At 46.1% G+C, this 14,805-nt stretch overlaps 2 protein-coding genes across 9 annotated transcripts in view; both read right to left on the bottom strand.

Moving 5' to 3' along the window:
- The window catches only part of SEC61A2 (SEC61 translocon subunit alpha 2), a 67,211-nt gene extending 61,477 nt beyond the window's left edge, over positions 1–5,734 (bottom strand). The window contains exons 1-2 of one of the 3 annotated variants that reach the window (XM_063780431.1): positions 5,492–5,734; positions 2,071–2,138 (exon numbers count right to left, since the gene is read on the bottom strand). In XM_063780431.1, the coding sequence (XP_063636501.1) occupies positions 2,071–2,138; positions 5,492–5,723 (300 nt within the window). In that variant the 5' untranslated portion in view covers positions 5,724–5,734. The remainder of the gene's footprint in view (positions 1–2,070; positions 2,139–5,491) is intronic. The other 2 variants (XM_016962635.4, XM_507657.9) reach the window with 2 other exon arrangements.
- A 336-nt stretch (positions 5,735–6,070) lies between these two features.
- Positions 6,071–14,805, bottom strand: part of DHTKD1 (dehydrogenase E1 and transketolase domain containing 1) — a 63,059-nt gene continuing 54,324 nt past the window's right edge. For 3 of the 6 annotated variants that reach the window (XM_009457942.5, XM_009457945.5, XM_009457946.5), the window contains one exon: positions 12,109–14,527. In XM_009457942.5, coding sequence (XP_009456217.1) covers positions 14,426–14,527 — 102 coding nt within the window. In that variant the 3' untranslated portion in view covers positions 12,109–14,425. The other 3 variants (XM_009457943.5, XM_063780430.1, XM_009457944.5) reach the window with 3 other exon arrangements.

Raw genomic sequence — 14,805 nt, 5'->3', positions numbered from 1 at the left:
TTTCTCTTTTACTTCAAAATTTTTACCTTAAATATTTTTATTTTATTATTATTGTTTTAAATTTTACTTTAAGTTCTAGGATACATGTGCTGAACGTGCCGGTTTGTTACATAGGCAGACGTATGCCATGGTGGTTTGCTGCACCTATCAACTTGTCGTCTAGGTTTTAAGCCCCGCAGGCATTAGTATTTGTCCTAATGCTCTCCCTCCCCTTTCCCCCTACCCCCACAGGCCCCTGTGTGATGTTCCCCCTCCCGGTATCCATGTGTTCTCACTATTCAGCTCCCATTTATGAGTGAGAACATGTGGTGTTTGGTTTTCGAAACAGCAAATTTAAAGCACAAATCCACACAAAAACGTAACTAAAGTTCCCCATCGTGACATCCTATTATTCACTCTTAAATGCCCCTTTTTGAAGTACTATCCTAGGTAGATTTTTTTTCTTTTTTTTTTTTTTTGAGACAGAGTCTCGCCCTGTTGCCCAGGCTGCAGTGCAGTGGCGCAATCTCGGCTCACTGCAACCTCTACCACCCCAGGTTCAAGCGATTCTCCTGCCTCAGCCTCCCGAGAAGCTGGGCCTACAGGCGCACGCCACCATGCCCAGCTAATTTTTTTGTATTTTTTAGAGTCAGGGCTTCACCATGTTGGCAAGGATGGTCCCCATCTCTTGAGCACCTGCCTCAGCCTCCCAAACTGCTGGGATTACAGGTGTGTCACTGTGCTGGGCCTAGATTGTTTTTTAATGTCCCTTTCACCTCAGTAGCAGCTACAACAAACAGCTGAACTTCCTAAATACAAGTTTCTTTACTTTTCATAAAAAAGGTAATTTAAATACAGGCAGTTCTCATCTGCATTGTACAGTGTTAAATGAAACTGAAAAGGAGCCAAAGCAAAGCAGGGATCGAACGTGCACGCGATTCGGTGAACACTGCACTGTGCGAAGGTGGGCCTGCTGGTGACAGTGCCATATGAATATTTTATAGACTGCAAAGCCAGGGTTTCTCAGGATGCCTTAAATGTTAATGGAACAACTATTTTTACAATCTCAAAGCAATAAAAAAATACTTCTAGCCGGGCGCGGTGGCTCACGCCCGTAATCCCAGCACTTTGGGAGGCCGAAGCAGATGGATCACAAGGTCAGGAGAACGAGACCATCCTGGCTAACACGGTGAAACCCCGTCTCTACTAAAAATACAAAAAAATTAGCCGGGCGTGGTGGCGGGCGCCTGTAGTCCCAGCTACTCGGGAGGCTGAGGCAGGAGAATGGCGGGAACCCGGAGGCGGAGCTTGCAGTCAGCCTTGATGGCGCCACCTCACTCCAGCCTGGGGGACAGAGCGAGACTCTGTCTCAAAAATAAATAAATAAATAAATAAATACTTCTAAATCAAATGGTAAGTTTAAAATTCTTTTACCTATCTCTATGTCCCTATTCCTGTTAGTTTGATGAGAAATTTGTAGTTTGATGAAGAATTTCTAGAAATTGGCCAATCTAGGATGAACAATATTTCCAGAATTTAAATACCTTCACTCTGAAAGTTTGCAATGATGGAAGAACGATTTGACCCAGTCACAGTATCTTCTGAATGCATTCCTGTCATTTTTCTTTCCAATGAATGAATCAAGAAATGGGAGGTATATATTTGTGCAAATGCAATTCATTTACATAAAACAGTTGTACTCATCAAAACCTATCCAGCAGACTGGGTTATTTCTAGTCCAGTAGGTGACATCATTAGCAAACACAATACACACCCAATACTACAGGATTTATAAAGGATCACTACAGACAGGAGAATACCCGGTCTTAACTAACACACAGGCCGAAGAAACACTTAGTTTGGAAATGTCACAACTTAAAGAACAGTCATTTTTGAAAGCATGAGTTAATCTATCTAGATTTAAACAGATTTATATTAGTTTTATTCACTTTGTGCCTCTTGCAAGGAGGATGAGCACCAATAGTTTTCCAATTACCAACAGAGAAGGACTGAGGAAAGGAAATGAATTTTGCTGGTTTCATAGGACAAGCCCTTGAGCTACCCTCTATATTACTAAAATATTATACTTACTTTCCTTTCCGGTTTCTGAATTTCTGGTAGAACTGCACAGAATGGTTTGATAACTTCTAAAAATTTGACTGTAAAAAGAAAAAGAATAAATGTTCCTATTATTATGAAGTTAAAAAAAGATCTATCTTTCTAGAAAATCAAATACAAAGATTCTCTTTCACCAGCAATTCACCCCACCCCTAAGCCCCAAATTAAATCATCATACTGTTCTCCATTTCAAATGATACGTAAAGGAAGAGATATCATTCCAGGGACAAAGAAGTCCAAATGGTTTGATGGCTGGTCAGTAGAAGTGAAGCAATCCAAGCAACCTTTTTCCAGAACTTTCTTCCTCACACTTGTATCCAATCATTTTACATATACAGAAAGGGGGCTGTTCAAAGGGCATCACGACGTCAAAAGGGAGCAAATGTACTCTACCGTGGTACCCGTGAGACAATGCATGACAGAAGAAAGCAGGTATCAGAGGAGGAAGACAGGAGGGTGCCTTCTGCACTCAGGAAGCACAACGGGAAATGGGCTCTTCTGTAGAGAACTGCCTTAAACAACTGAAAGATGCCGAAATGCATAGGTGACAAAAAAATCATGGAATCACCTCCTATAGTTAACTTTTTTTTTTTTTTTGAGACAGAGTCTCGCTGTGTTGCCCAGGCTGCAGTTCAGTGGCACGATCTCGGCTCAGTGCAACCTCCACCTCCCAGGTTCAAGTGATTCTCCTGCCTCAGCCTCCCGAGTAGCTAGCATTACAGGTGAGTGCCACCAAGCCCAGCTAATTTTTTTATTTTTACTAGAGATAGGATTTCACCATGGTGGCCAAGCTTGTCTCAAACTCCTAACGTCAAGCGATCCTCCCATCTCAGCCTTCCGAAGTGCTGGGATTACAGGCATGAACCATGGCACCTGGCCCTTATAGTTAACTGGTTTGTTTTTGTTTTTTGAGACGGATTCTCCCTCTGTGGTCCAGGCTGGAGTGCAGTGGCGCCATCTCGGCTCACTGCAACCTCTGCCCCCAGGGTTCAAGCGATTCTCCTGCCTCAGCCTCGTGTATAGCTGGGATTACAGGCGCACGGCACCATGCCTGGCTAATTTTTATATTTTTCGTAGAGCTGGGGTTTCACCATGTTGGTCAGGCTAGTCTCGAACTCCTGACCTCGTGATCCGCCCGTCTCGGCCTCCCAAAGTGCTGGGATTACAGGCGTGAGCGGTACCCGGCCCCTGTAGTTACCTTTTTAAAGTATGTAGGCCATGCGCGGTGGCTCACGCCTGTAATCCCAGCACTTTGGGAGGCCGAGGTGGGCAGATCACGAGGTCAGGAGATCTAGACCATCTCGGCTAACACGTGAAACCCCGTCTCTACTAAAAATACAAAAAAAAAATTAGCAGGGCGTGGTGGCGGGCGCCTGTAGTCCCACCTGCCCAGGAGGCTGAGGCAGGAGAATGGCGTGAACCCAGGAAGCGGAGCTTGCAGTAAGCCCAGATGGAGCCACTGCACTCCAGCCTGGGCAACAGAGCGAGACCCGTCTCAAAAAAAAAAAGGTATGTAATGTCTGTTTCATTTCATCAGACCACATTTCATTGCCTAGTTACTCTCCCAGGTAATATAAAAGTGCTTGTGTAAAATAATCAACCCAGAGAATTAACAATTACATTTCATCAGAAAGTATTGTTTTCCCAGACTACTCTTATAATATATAAAGGTAAGATAAATCAAGGTTCTTTAAGGATAGACACTGTCTTCTGGCACGGCTTAAGTCAAGTCCTGCCAGAGAACTGGAGGGTGAAAATGACAACCTCTCAAGCTTCTGTCCTTTGCCAAAGGGTCTGCAATGTGGAGAAAGACAAGCCGCAGCTAGGTATTAGTTAGGCTCTGCGGCTTTTCTTCCCCTACAGACACTGGATTCTATATACCAACATCCCAAAATTGTCTTAAAGCTGAAGTGAGTGATTACGTTTCCGTAGTTGCCTAAAGTTGACTATATTATCTTTTTTAAAAAAGCCTCTACAAATGATGGGCAGTCACTGATGTATGTTTGTTTATTTCGAGACGGAGTTTCGCTCTATCGCCCAGGCTGAAGTGCAGTGGCATGATCTCCATTCACTGCAACCTCCACCTCCCGGGTTCAAGGGATTCTCCTGCCTCAGCCTCCTGGGGAGCTGGGATGACTGGCGCCCACCACCACACCAGGATGATTTTTATATTTTTAGTAGAGATGGGGTTTCATCATGTTGGCCAGGCTGGTCTCGAACACCTGACCTCGGGTGATCCGCCCTCCTCGGCCTCCCAAACTGCTGGGATTACAGGCGTGAGCCTCTGCGCCCCACCAGTCACTGATGTTTGACAGAAGGATTAACTAATTGTCATGGGCAGATGTTTGTTACCCAAGTACTATTAGGTTGGTGCAAAAGTAACTGCGGTTTTTGAGACGTAATTGAAAACCGCAATTACTTTTGCAGCAACCTAATACTTTGGATTTTCTGGAAAGTAAATCTGAATTATGAAAGCATTCATCGCTAACGCGAAACAAGCATCAATCACATCAGGAGGCTTCCTAGAACCTCTCCATCCCTTTTCCTCTCCACCTCAATCCAAGCCACTCTCAGATTTCTTGACACTTTATGATCATCTGTAAGGGGTATTCATGTTCAAGCAAAGCTTTTGGCTGCCCCCTGTCTATCCTTGTGATGCAAAATTTTACCAAGGGTCTCTCCTACTCCTTTCTAATTTCCCCCAAATGTCCACTAGTTGGCCAATGGGTGCCCTGCTTGGGTATGCACGACCCATTCATCCAACGAACATCTTCACAGCTATGCAAGTAGCTACGTGCACATATGTGGGGTTGAGTGTTAGGGGGAGGGCCCTGAAAAACATTCCTATAACATAAGGCCTTGTCCCTAAGGCTTATACAACCTTACAGTTTTCACTAAACGCTACAGAATGAACAGTTTAAGGAAAACGCTGTGTTACCAATGCACACTCCTTTCCTCCCTAAAACACACGCCATGCATCACTTTTTTTAAAATTAAACGAGTTAGGGAGCTTTATTCAATGCAACATGCCAAGGAAAGATGACGAGGGAATAAAAACACGGGATTTCTTTAACTTCTGAAAAATTAAAAAGTGGTCCAGGTTCACCCGGTGCCCTAACTCCCCGCCCCCAAAACCAATGGCCTCCCAGCGCCATCCTCGCCCTCTATCAAACGCAAACCCCGGGCCTCCGGGTCCCGGTACCCGCCGGGCAAGGCCTCGCACGGCTAGGGGAGCCTCGGCGGAGGCCCCCGGCCCGTGCCCTCCGCAGAGGCCCGGAGCGGCCCGCGCATCCCCGGCCCCCGCGACTCCGAGCGAGCGCCAGCCCCACCGCCCGCAGCCCAGGCGGGGCCTGCGTTCCCAGCCAGAGTCCCCGCTCCAGCCGCCGCTACTCACTGCCCATGGCTGCTGCTGGGGAGGCCCAGGGGGAAACCGCGGCCTCGGCGCTGCCTTCGCTCGGCTCCCGCGGCTCGGGCCTCGGTACCGGCTCCCGACGCGATCCTACCGGCCCCGCGCAGGCTCCGCCCAACCCCGCGCAGACTCCGCCCTTCGCCACCTGACCCGCGCGCCCGACCGGCCCAGCCCCGCCCCCAGGCGGGCCGTTGGCCGACGTCCGCTGCGTTGCCATGGTGACCACTGGCGCCGGGGCAGGGCGGGCCCGGGCCCGGGACCCGGGACCCGGGAGGCGGGGCCGGCGCGCCTGGGGGCAGGGCTCGGGCGGGCAGCCGTGGGGCGTAGAAGCCGCGCAGAGGCCAAGGCTGCGGGGTTCTTCGTCGTCTACAGGCTTTCGCGGCTCAGTGTGGAGAACCCGCCGTTTCCTTGCGCCCCACGGCCGACCCAGGCCTCCTGGGCACCCTTCGGGGAGGCCGCGATCTCGGCGCCGCCCAAGTAGCGCGGGGAACACGGTTCTGGCCCCGAGGCCTGGGACTGAGCCGCTGAGAGCGGACGGGACCGAACCAATCTTATTTTGCTTCCTTCTTTTTTTTTTTTTTTTTGAAACAGTCTCGCTCTGTCGCCCAGGCTGGAGTGCAGTGGCGCTATCTCGGCTCACTGCAAACTCCGCCTCCCGGGTTCACGCCATTCTCCTGCCTCAGCCTCCCGAGTAGCTGGGGCTACAGGCGCCCGCCACCACGCCCGGCTAATTTTTTGTATTTTTAGTAGAGACGGGGTTTCACCGTGTTAGCCAGGATGGTCTCGATCTCCTGACCTCGTGATCCGCCCGCCTCGGCCTCCCAAAGTGCTGGGATTACAGGCGTGAGCCACCGCGCCCGGCCGCTTCTTATCGTTATCTCTTGGAAGTTTGTAAAAATTTGTGACACGTCGTTGTGTATAGTTAATAGTTATGAACTCCCCTGTCTCGACGTAAGCTAGGCCCCTCCGTCTTCTCCAAAATACAGAGATCAGGATCGTATGCCTCCTACCGTGGAACAGTTTTCCTGAAGCCACTGTTATCTTTTTTCTTTTTTTTTAAGAGCCGGTCTTGCTCTGTGGCTCAGGCTGGAATGGAGTGCGGTGGCACAATCATAGCTCACTGCTGCCTCGAACTCCCAGTCTCAAGCGACTTGCCCACCTCAGCCTCCCGAGTAGCTGGGACTAGCAGGTTTCCGCCACCAAACTCACCCAATTTTTGTATTTTTTGTAGAGATGGAGTCTTGCTATGTTGCCCAGGCTAGTCTCGAACTCCTGAGCTCAAGCAATCCAGCTGTCTCAGCCTCCCCAAGTGCTGGGATTACAGGCATGGGCCACCAAAACCGGCCTCAATAATCTGTTCTAATGTTCAGATCTATGTCCATGAAATAAATTATATATTTCGGGGGGGTGTGCAATTTAGGTCCAGCTTGCATGAGTCTCTGCTGTACTTGAGGTCAACTGGGACAGCCCCAGGGCTGGGGACTGGAATGATCACGTGGCTCCCTCATTCCCCAGTCTGGCATTGGGTGCTGGTGTCAGCTCCAGCACCTCCAGATGGCTTCTCCAAGTGGCCTGGGCTTCCTCACAGCGTGGCAGCTGGGATCCAAGGGATGTCCTCAGAACTGAACCAGCATCTTTTACTGCATTGTGTCTGTAGGGGCAGCCACAAGTCGTAGGGACACCACCTGTAGGGGAGATTGTGGCAAGATTCTGGAAGAACATGTGGGATTCAAAATACCGCTGTGGGAATTTTTGGAAAATCCAATCTGCCACAGTAATAATCTCCCATCCTGTTAATTCATCCTTACCTCACTCTACTTTGTATTAGTCATTTTTATACTTGCCTAATCTCCCCTGATATGCAGTAAACTTCTAGATAGAGTGGTCGCTCTTACTTTTTCTACTATGTACAATAGCCTACAAAATGATTGACTTAAGTGCAGTTTTGACACTCAATTATGAGCTAATTTCATGAATGCAATATCCTTTCAATAAAGATGCACTAAATTCCAGCCTGGGCAACACAGTGAGACCACGTCTCTATGAAAGGTAAAAAAACAAAAATCAGCCGGGCATGGTGGTTTGCGCCTGTTGTCCCAGCTTGTCAGGAGGCCTCAGGAGGCTGGCTTGAGCCCTGGAGGTAGAGGTTGCAGTGAGCTCAAATCGCACCACTGTACTCCGGCAGTAGGGGGTGGGGCAGAGGTTGCAGTGAGCTCAAATCGCACCACTGTACTCCAGCAAGGAGGCGGGGGTGGCGGGGGGAAGATGCACTAAATTGAAAATATCACAGAAGGTGAAGAGTATCCTGTGCCTCTTTTTACTGCCTATTTCTGGGATAGTTCCATGGTTCAAGTAAGAGCCTGGGAATGAGCTTTGACACTCTGGATAAACTTTGTGAATTACCCTTCCACCATTCTTTTTTTTCTCTTTGAGACAGAGTCTCGCTTTGTCACTGGGCTGGAGTGCAGTGGCCAATCTCAACTCACTGCAACCTCCACCTCCCAGGTTCCAGTGATTCTCATGCCTCAGCCTCCTGAGCAGCTCAGATTACAGGCACATGCCACCCTGCCTGGCTAAGTTTGTATTTTTAGTAGAGATGGGGTTTCACCATGTTGGCCAGGCTGGTCTTGAACTGCTGACCTCAAGTGATCTGCATGCGTTAGCCTCCCAAAGTGCTGGGATTACACACGAGCCACTGCTCCTGGCCCCTTCCACCATTGGTTCTACCACTACATGCCACCTAGGGCTTTTCCTTGTTTAACTGCAATGTGCCACCTAATCTACATCCATCCAGACTCTCAGTCTACCTTGATCTTTCATTGTTTTAGCACATCCAACAAGAAAATGTCTCCATGTATTAAATGCTTTGTCTTCTCAAATAGATTGTTAGCCCATTGAGGACAGTGGGCAACCCATTTTATCTTTTACTTCTGTGTATTTCTAAGGTCCATAAAAATGTAATATAGGGACTATATGTCCAATAAAGTATTTATTGATGAAATACCATTTTACTCTTAAAAGGTCATTTCTGGTGTTCAGTTCAATTTTAGCTGGATCCCCATATGAGTCAAAGAAAACAGGGACACGACACTAAAGTAATATAAATACTTTTTTTTTTTTTTTCTTGAGACAGGGTCTCACTCTGTCACCCAGGCTGAAGTGAAGTGGCACTGTATCAACTCATTGCAACCTACGCCTCCCCAGTTCAAGCACTCTGCCTTCCTTATCCTCCCAAAGAGCTGGGATTACAGGCATGGGCCACTGTGCGCCCTGTTTAATTTTTTATGTATTATTATTTTTCACAGTATGGGTCTCACTCTGTCACCCAAGCTGGAGTGCAGTGGTGAGATCATAGCTCACTGCAGCCTCAAAGTCCTTGGCGCAAAGGATCTTCTCACCTCAGCCTCTGGAGTTGCTGGGACTACAGGTACGCGCCACCGGTCTGACTTAAATAATTTTTAAAAATTAGACTGGGTGTGGTGGCTCATGCCTGTAATCCCAGCACTTTGGGAGGCCAAGGCGGGAAAATCATTTAAGGCCAGGAGTTTGTGACCAGCCTGGGCAATATAGCAAGACGTCGTCTCTATAAGAAAAAAAATTTGTTTAATTAGCAGGGCATAGTGGCAGGCACGTTAGTTCTAGCTACTTGGGAGGCTGAGATGGGACGATCACTTGAGCCCAGGAATTCACGGCTGCAGTGAGCCGTAATCGTGCCAGTGCACTCCAGCCTGGGGGACAGAGTGAGACTCTGTCTCTAAATAAATAAATAAATAAATAAATAAAATTGCAATTGGCAGTGAGGAAAGGAGTCTGCTTTAGACTGTGCTTTATCAGATTTAAATAAAATGACAATGAATTACTATTTCTATAAAGTAAGAGCTTTTGGGGTTTTTTAATTGATGAATGCTAGATGTACATACTTTCAAGGTGCATGTGATAATTTAATACATTCATATAATTTGTAAATATCAAATTGGTGTATTTGGGATATCCATCACCTTAAATATTTGTCTTTTCTTTATGATAGAACCATTTGAATTCTCCTCTAGCTATTTCACAATGTATAGTAGATATTGTAAACTATGGTCACCTACTGATTAAACTATGGTCACCTACCGATCCATCTAACAGTAGGTCTTATTTCTTCTACCTAACCATATATTTGTACCCATTAATCTACTTCTTTTCATCAGCCCACCCCTTCCCCACCCAACCTCTGATACCACTGATCTACTCTCTATCTTCATGAGATCCACATTTTTTTTTTTTTTTTTTGAGACGGAGTCTTGCTCTTGTCACCTTGGCTGGAGTGCAATGGCATGATCTCAGCTCACTGCAACCTCTGCTTCCTGGGTTCAAGCAATTCTCCTGCCTCAGCCTCCCCAGTAGCTGGGATTTACAGGCATCCACCACCACACCCGGCTAATTTTTTGTATTTTTAGTAGAGACAGGGTTTCACCCTCTTGGCCAGGCTGGTCTCAAACTCCTGACCTCAGGTGATCCACCCGCCTTGGCCTCCCAAGGGGCTGGGATTACAGGCATGAGCTACCGCGCCTGGCCAAAATCCACTTTTTAAGCTCCCATGTGAGTGAGAATATCCAAGTTTTGTCTTTCTGTGCTTGACTTATTTCACGTAACATGATGACCTCCAGTTCCATCCATGTTGCTACAAATGACAAGATTTTATTTTTTTTAAATGGCTGAATAATATTCCATTGTGTATATGTAACTTATTTTCTTTAATATCCAAATACATATAAGAAAAATGTAGGTGAAGCTTTTGGAACCTAAAGACTCAACAGTCTTGATCCTTAATCTGTGATTTCCTTCCAGTGTAATCTTTTTTTTTTTTTTTTTTTGGGCGAGGTAACCCTTTCATTTCTTCAATTTTGTAAAAGGGCCAGGCGTGGTGGCTCACGCCTGTAATCCCAGCACTTTAAGAGGCCAAAGCGGCCTAATGCTGACACAGAATCACTTGAACTAGAAAGGCGGAGGTTGCAGTGAACCGGGATCGCGCCACTGCCCTCCAACCTGGGCCACAGAGCGAGATTTGGTCTCAAAAGAAAAAAAGAAAACCTTAGTAATTTTATATTTGTATCTTATTTATATCTATTATTTATATCTATCTATGCCATTTTAATGTTCAATGAGGACTAAACCTTAAATTGGGTATTCAAGAAGTAGAAATAGTAGCAACCATGGAAAAATTTTAGTTTTGTCTGAAATTACAAATTATTCTTAGTAAAATAAAAAATTTTTTAGTGAGAATAATAACTATTTTGCTTAGCTCTTCTATGTCTTGCATACACATGCTATTTGGGAAAAATACTATGAAGCTTAGACATCTTTAGACTGACTATATTACCTTTGAAATTTTATTATTTTTAAAAAATTCCTTGGTTGACAATAAAAATAGTATCCCTTTTACACTTTTTTTTTTTTTTTGAGATGGAGTCTTGCTCTGTTGCCCATGCTGGAGTAGTTCAAGTGATTTTCCTGCCTCAGCCTCTCAAGTAGCAGGGACTACAAGCATGCACAACAACGCCTGGCTGATCTTTGTATTTTTTAGTAAAAACAGGCTTTCACCAGGTTGGCCACACTGGTCTCAAACTCCTGACCTTAGGTGATCTGCCCACCTCAGCCTCCCAAAGTGCCGGGATTACAAGCATGAGCCACCATGCCTGGCCTACTAAATTTTTAAGGGAAAAAAAAGTAATGAGTATTTGATTTGGAATTCCTCAAATGGTCCCTCCCCGCAAGGGAATGTAAAGTGCTGATCCATGTTGCAGTAGTGATTGAGAGTAGAAAGGTTAAGCCAACAGAAGACACATTTCATGACTCGAGTTAGAGAAGACATAAAAAGAAACCATGAACAGACTGTGAGGTGTAAAATTAGAAATTTGGAGAGATCCACCAGTCACAGTGGCTCACGCCTGTAAACCCAGCACTTTGGGAGGCCAAGGTGGGCGGATCATGAGGTCAGGAGATCAAGGCCATCCTAGCTAACACAGTGAAACCCCATCTCTGCTAAAAATACAAAAAACTGGCTGTGGCACGTACCTGTAGTCCCAGCTACTCGGGAGGCTGAGGCAGGAAAATCTTTTGAACCCAGGAGGTGGAGGTTGCAGTGAGCTGAGATCGCACCACTCCAGCCTGGGCGACAAAGCGAGACTCTGTCTCAAAATAAAAGAAATTTGGAGAGAGAGATTTAAAGTAACCTTTTATTTTTTGAGACAGAGTCCCGCTCTGTCACACAGGCTGGAGTACAGTGGTGCGATCTCGGCTCACTGCAACCTCCACCTCCTGAGATCAAGTGATTCTCCTGCCTCAGCCTCCCAAGTAGCTGGGATTACAGGCATGCACCACCATGCCCCGCTAATTTTTATATTTTTAGTAAGAGACGGGGTTTAGCCATGTTGGCCAGGCTAGTCTCAAATGCCTGACCTCAGGTGATGCACCCATCTTGACCTCCCACAGTGCTGTGATTACAGGCGTGAGCTACCACGCCCAGCCTAAACTAACCTTTTACAAAGATCTAATCTTCCATCTCATTTTTGTGCTTAGACTTTTGAAATCTTTTAATTCAAGAAGTCCAGGAGTCCTGAGGAAAAAAAATGACAATGTGCTTTTATTTTTTTTCTTGTTAAAAAAAAAACAACATTGGTAAATCGTTTTCATTAAATAGACCTTTGTGATTTTACTGATTTACATGAGTGGCACTAAATTACATGATTTATAAGGCTTGACACAGGAAGGATACACTGAGGTATATGGTAAGAAAAGGGATATGAATACTAGAGAAATGTTAAATTGATAACTAAGGCACACTTTCGGATGTGAATCATAAATCTACCACTGTGGCTAGAACAGCCTATATGTACATGGATTCTGAAAGACATGATCAGTTGCTGGTAAAAGTAGAGAGGGCCTGGGCTTCTGCCAGTCCCCTGGTACTTCCCACACCACTTCAGAGAAAAAGCATCATGACACAAGCACAGTAGATGGTAGAGGCCCCCAGCACTGAGTCAGGTGAAGCTACATGGTTCGCTATTTAGTTACGTTTCCAGTACTTGGTTTAATTTCACAGTGAGGGAGTCGGTTGGTGATCTCTAAGAAATCCCCAAGCACCTGGTGTTGGGAAAGTCCCTCAAATAAAGAAGTGTTCTTTTCTTTTTTTTTCCTCTCTCTCTCTTTCTATTTATTTATTTTTTGAGATGGAGTCTTGCTCTGTCACCCAGACTGGAGTGCAGTGGCAGGATCTCAGCCCACTGCAACCTCCACCTCCCGGGTTCAAGCGATTCTCCTGCCTTAGCCTCCCGAGTAGCTGGGATTACAGACACCCACCACCACGCCCAGCTAATTTTTGTATTTTTAGTAGAGACGGGGTTTCACTATGTTTTGTCAGGCTGGTCTCAAACTCCCAACCTCAGGTGATCCACCCACCTCAGCCTCCCAAAGTGCTGAGATTACAGGCGCAAGCCACAGCGCCCAGCCAAGAAATGTTCTTTAAACATCACAAATAAACATACTGCATCAGGGACTTGTAGGGACAAGACTGATTAACCAGGGGCTGAAATCCCCATATCAGAAACCCCAGACAGTTAAAAATAGTAAGATATCACTATAAGAACAATTCAAAGAAAAACAAGTTTACGGCAAAACAGACTACAAATCAATTTCATTATAACTAAAACTCCTTAATTTAAAAATACAATACTAGAAGATCATCCACCCAGAGATTTGTATTTAGTAGGACCTAGATTTGCTAGTGTTGGGGAGACACTTCATACAGTGACTGGAAAGCAGCACCAGAGATTACATAAAATGAAAATATTAGTACTGCCACAGGACTTTCAAAAAGGAGGTGGAAAATTAATGAAAGTGACATGCATCAAACAAATCAAGAGGCAGTGTTGAGGTCATCGCCACGGAGCTGTAAACTCAGAAGTGTTTCCTGGTCGTATATGGTCAATTAGGGTCAAGTCTGAAATCATCTAGATAATGACCTAGTTTTCCAGCTCACTCAGAGCTAAAATCCATAACACTATCATACTTTCCTTTTAATTTCTGAGATGGAGTCTTGCTCTGTCGCCCAGGTTGGAGTACAGTGGCGCCATTTCGGCTCACTGCAACCTCTGCCTCCCAGGTTCAAGCAATTCTCCTGCCTCAGCCTCCGGAGTAGCTGAGGCTACAAGCGCATGCCACCACACCCAACTAATTTTCATATTTTTAGTAGAAACGGGGTTTCACCACGTTGACCAGGCTGGTCTTGAACTCCTGATCTCAGGTGATCCAGCCGCCTAAGCCTCCCAAAGTGCTGGGATTACAGGCGTGAGCCACTGCACCCAGCCATCACACTTTCTTTTTTTGTTATTGTTTTTCTTTTGTTGTTTTCCTATTTCTACCATCACACCTTCAAGGATAAATTTGCTGGTTGCATTCACATATTCATAACCAGTTCCCCGTGGTTATTAAATCATGTATATCAATCCCAACATCTTAGAGGAATACAGTCTTTCCATGTTACCCAACAGAGGGGTTGAGAGAGTGGAGGAAGGAGGCCTCTTTTAATGGCTTTTTTTTTTTTTTGAAACGCAGTCTTGCTCTGTCACCCAGGCTGGACAGCAATGGTGTGATCCTGGCTCACTGCAACCTCCGCCTCCCAGATTCAAGTGATTCTCTTGCCTCAGCCTCCCAGGAAGCTGGGATCACAGGTGCCCACCACCACACCCGGCATTTTTTGTATTTTTAGTAGAGACGGGGTTTCACCGTGTTGGCCAGGCTGGTCTCGAACTCCTGACCTCAGGTGATCCACCAGCCTTGGCCTCCCAAAGTGCTGGGATTACAGGCATGTGCCACCCCACCCGGCCTTAATGGCCATTTTCTTAAAGAGAAATAGTGTTTCTTCAAAAGTCATCCTCAAGCGAAGGTCTTGGCGAGGATATCTTCATGCTGGTGCAAGTGAACTGTGCCAATTCCTACAGCGGGTACTGGCAAAGGGGGCCGGCCCACCAGACGGAGCTATAAGTGCAGCAGAGAAGAAATATAATGACATTTTGACTAGATCAGAGCTCTGCTTAGTTCCAACAAGACAGTGCATGTATTTCTCTTAGCTTGTTTAACCATAAATCACCTCTTTCAAATAATGAGTTACACAGAAGAGATTAGAGGGACAGGGCTCCGTGCCTCAATGCCTGTAATCCCAGCGCTTTGGGAGGCCGAGGTGGGCGGATCACGAGGTCAGGAGATTGAGACCATCCTGGCTAACATGGTGAAACCCCGTCTCTACTAAAAATACA

Source organism: Pan troglodytes, chromosome 8 (assembly GCF_028858775.2).
Source record: "Pan troglodytes isolate AG18354 chromosome 8, NHGRI_mPanTro3-v2.0_pri, whole genome shotgun sequence".
Taxonomy (NCBI): domain Eukaryota; kingdom Metazoa; phylum Chordata; class Mammalia; order Primates; family Hominidae; genus Pan; species Pan troglodytes.
This window is presented reverse-complemented; position numbering and strand designations above follow the sequence as displayed.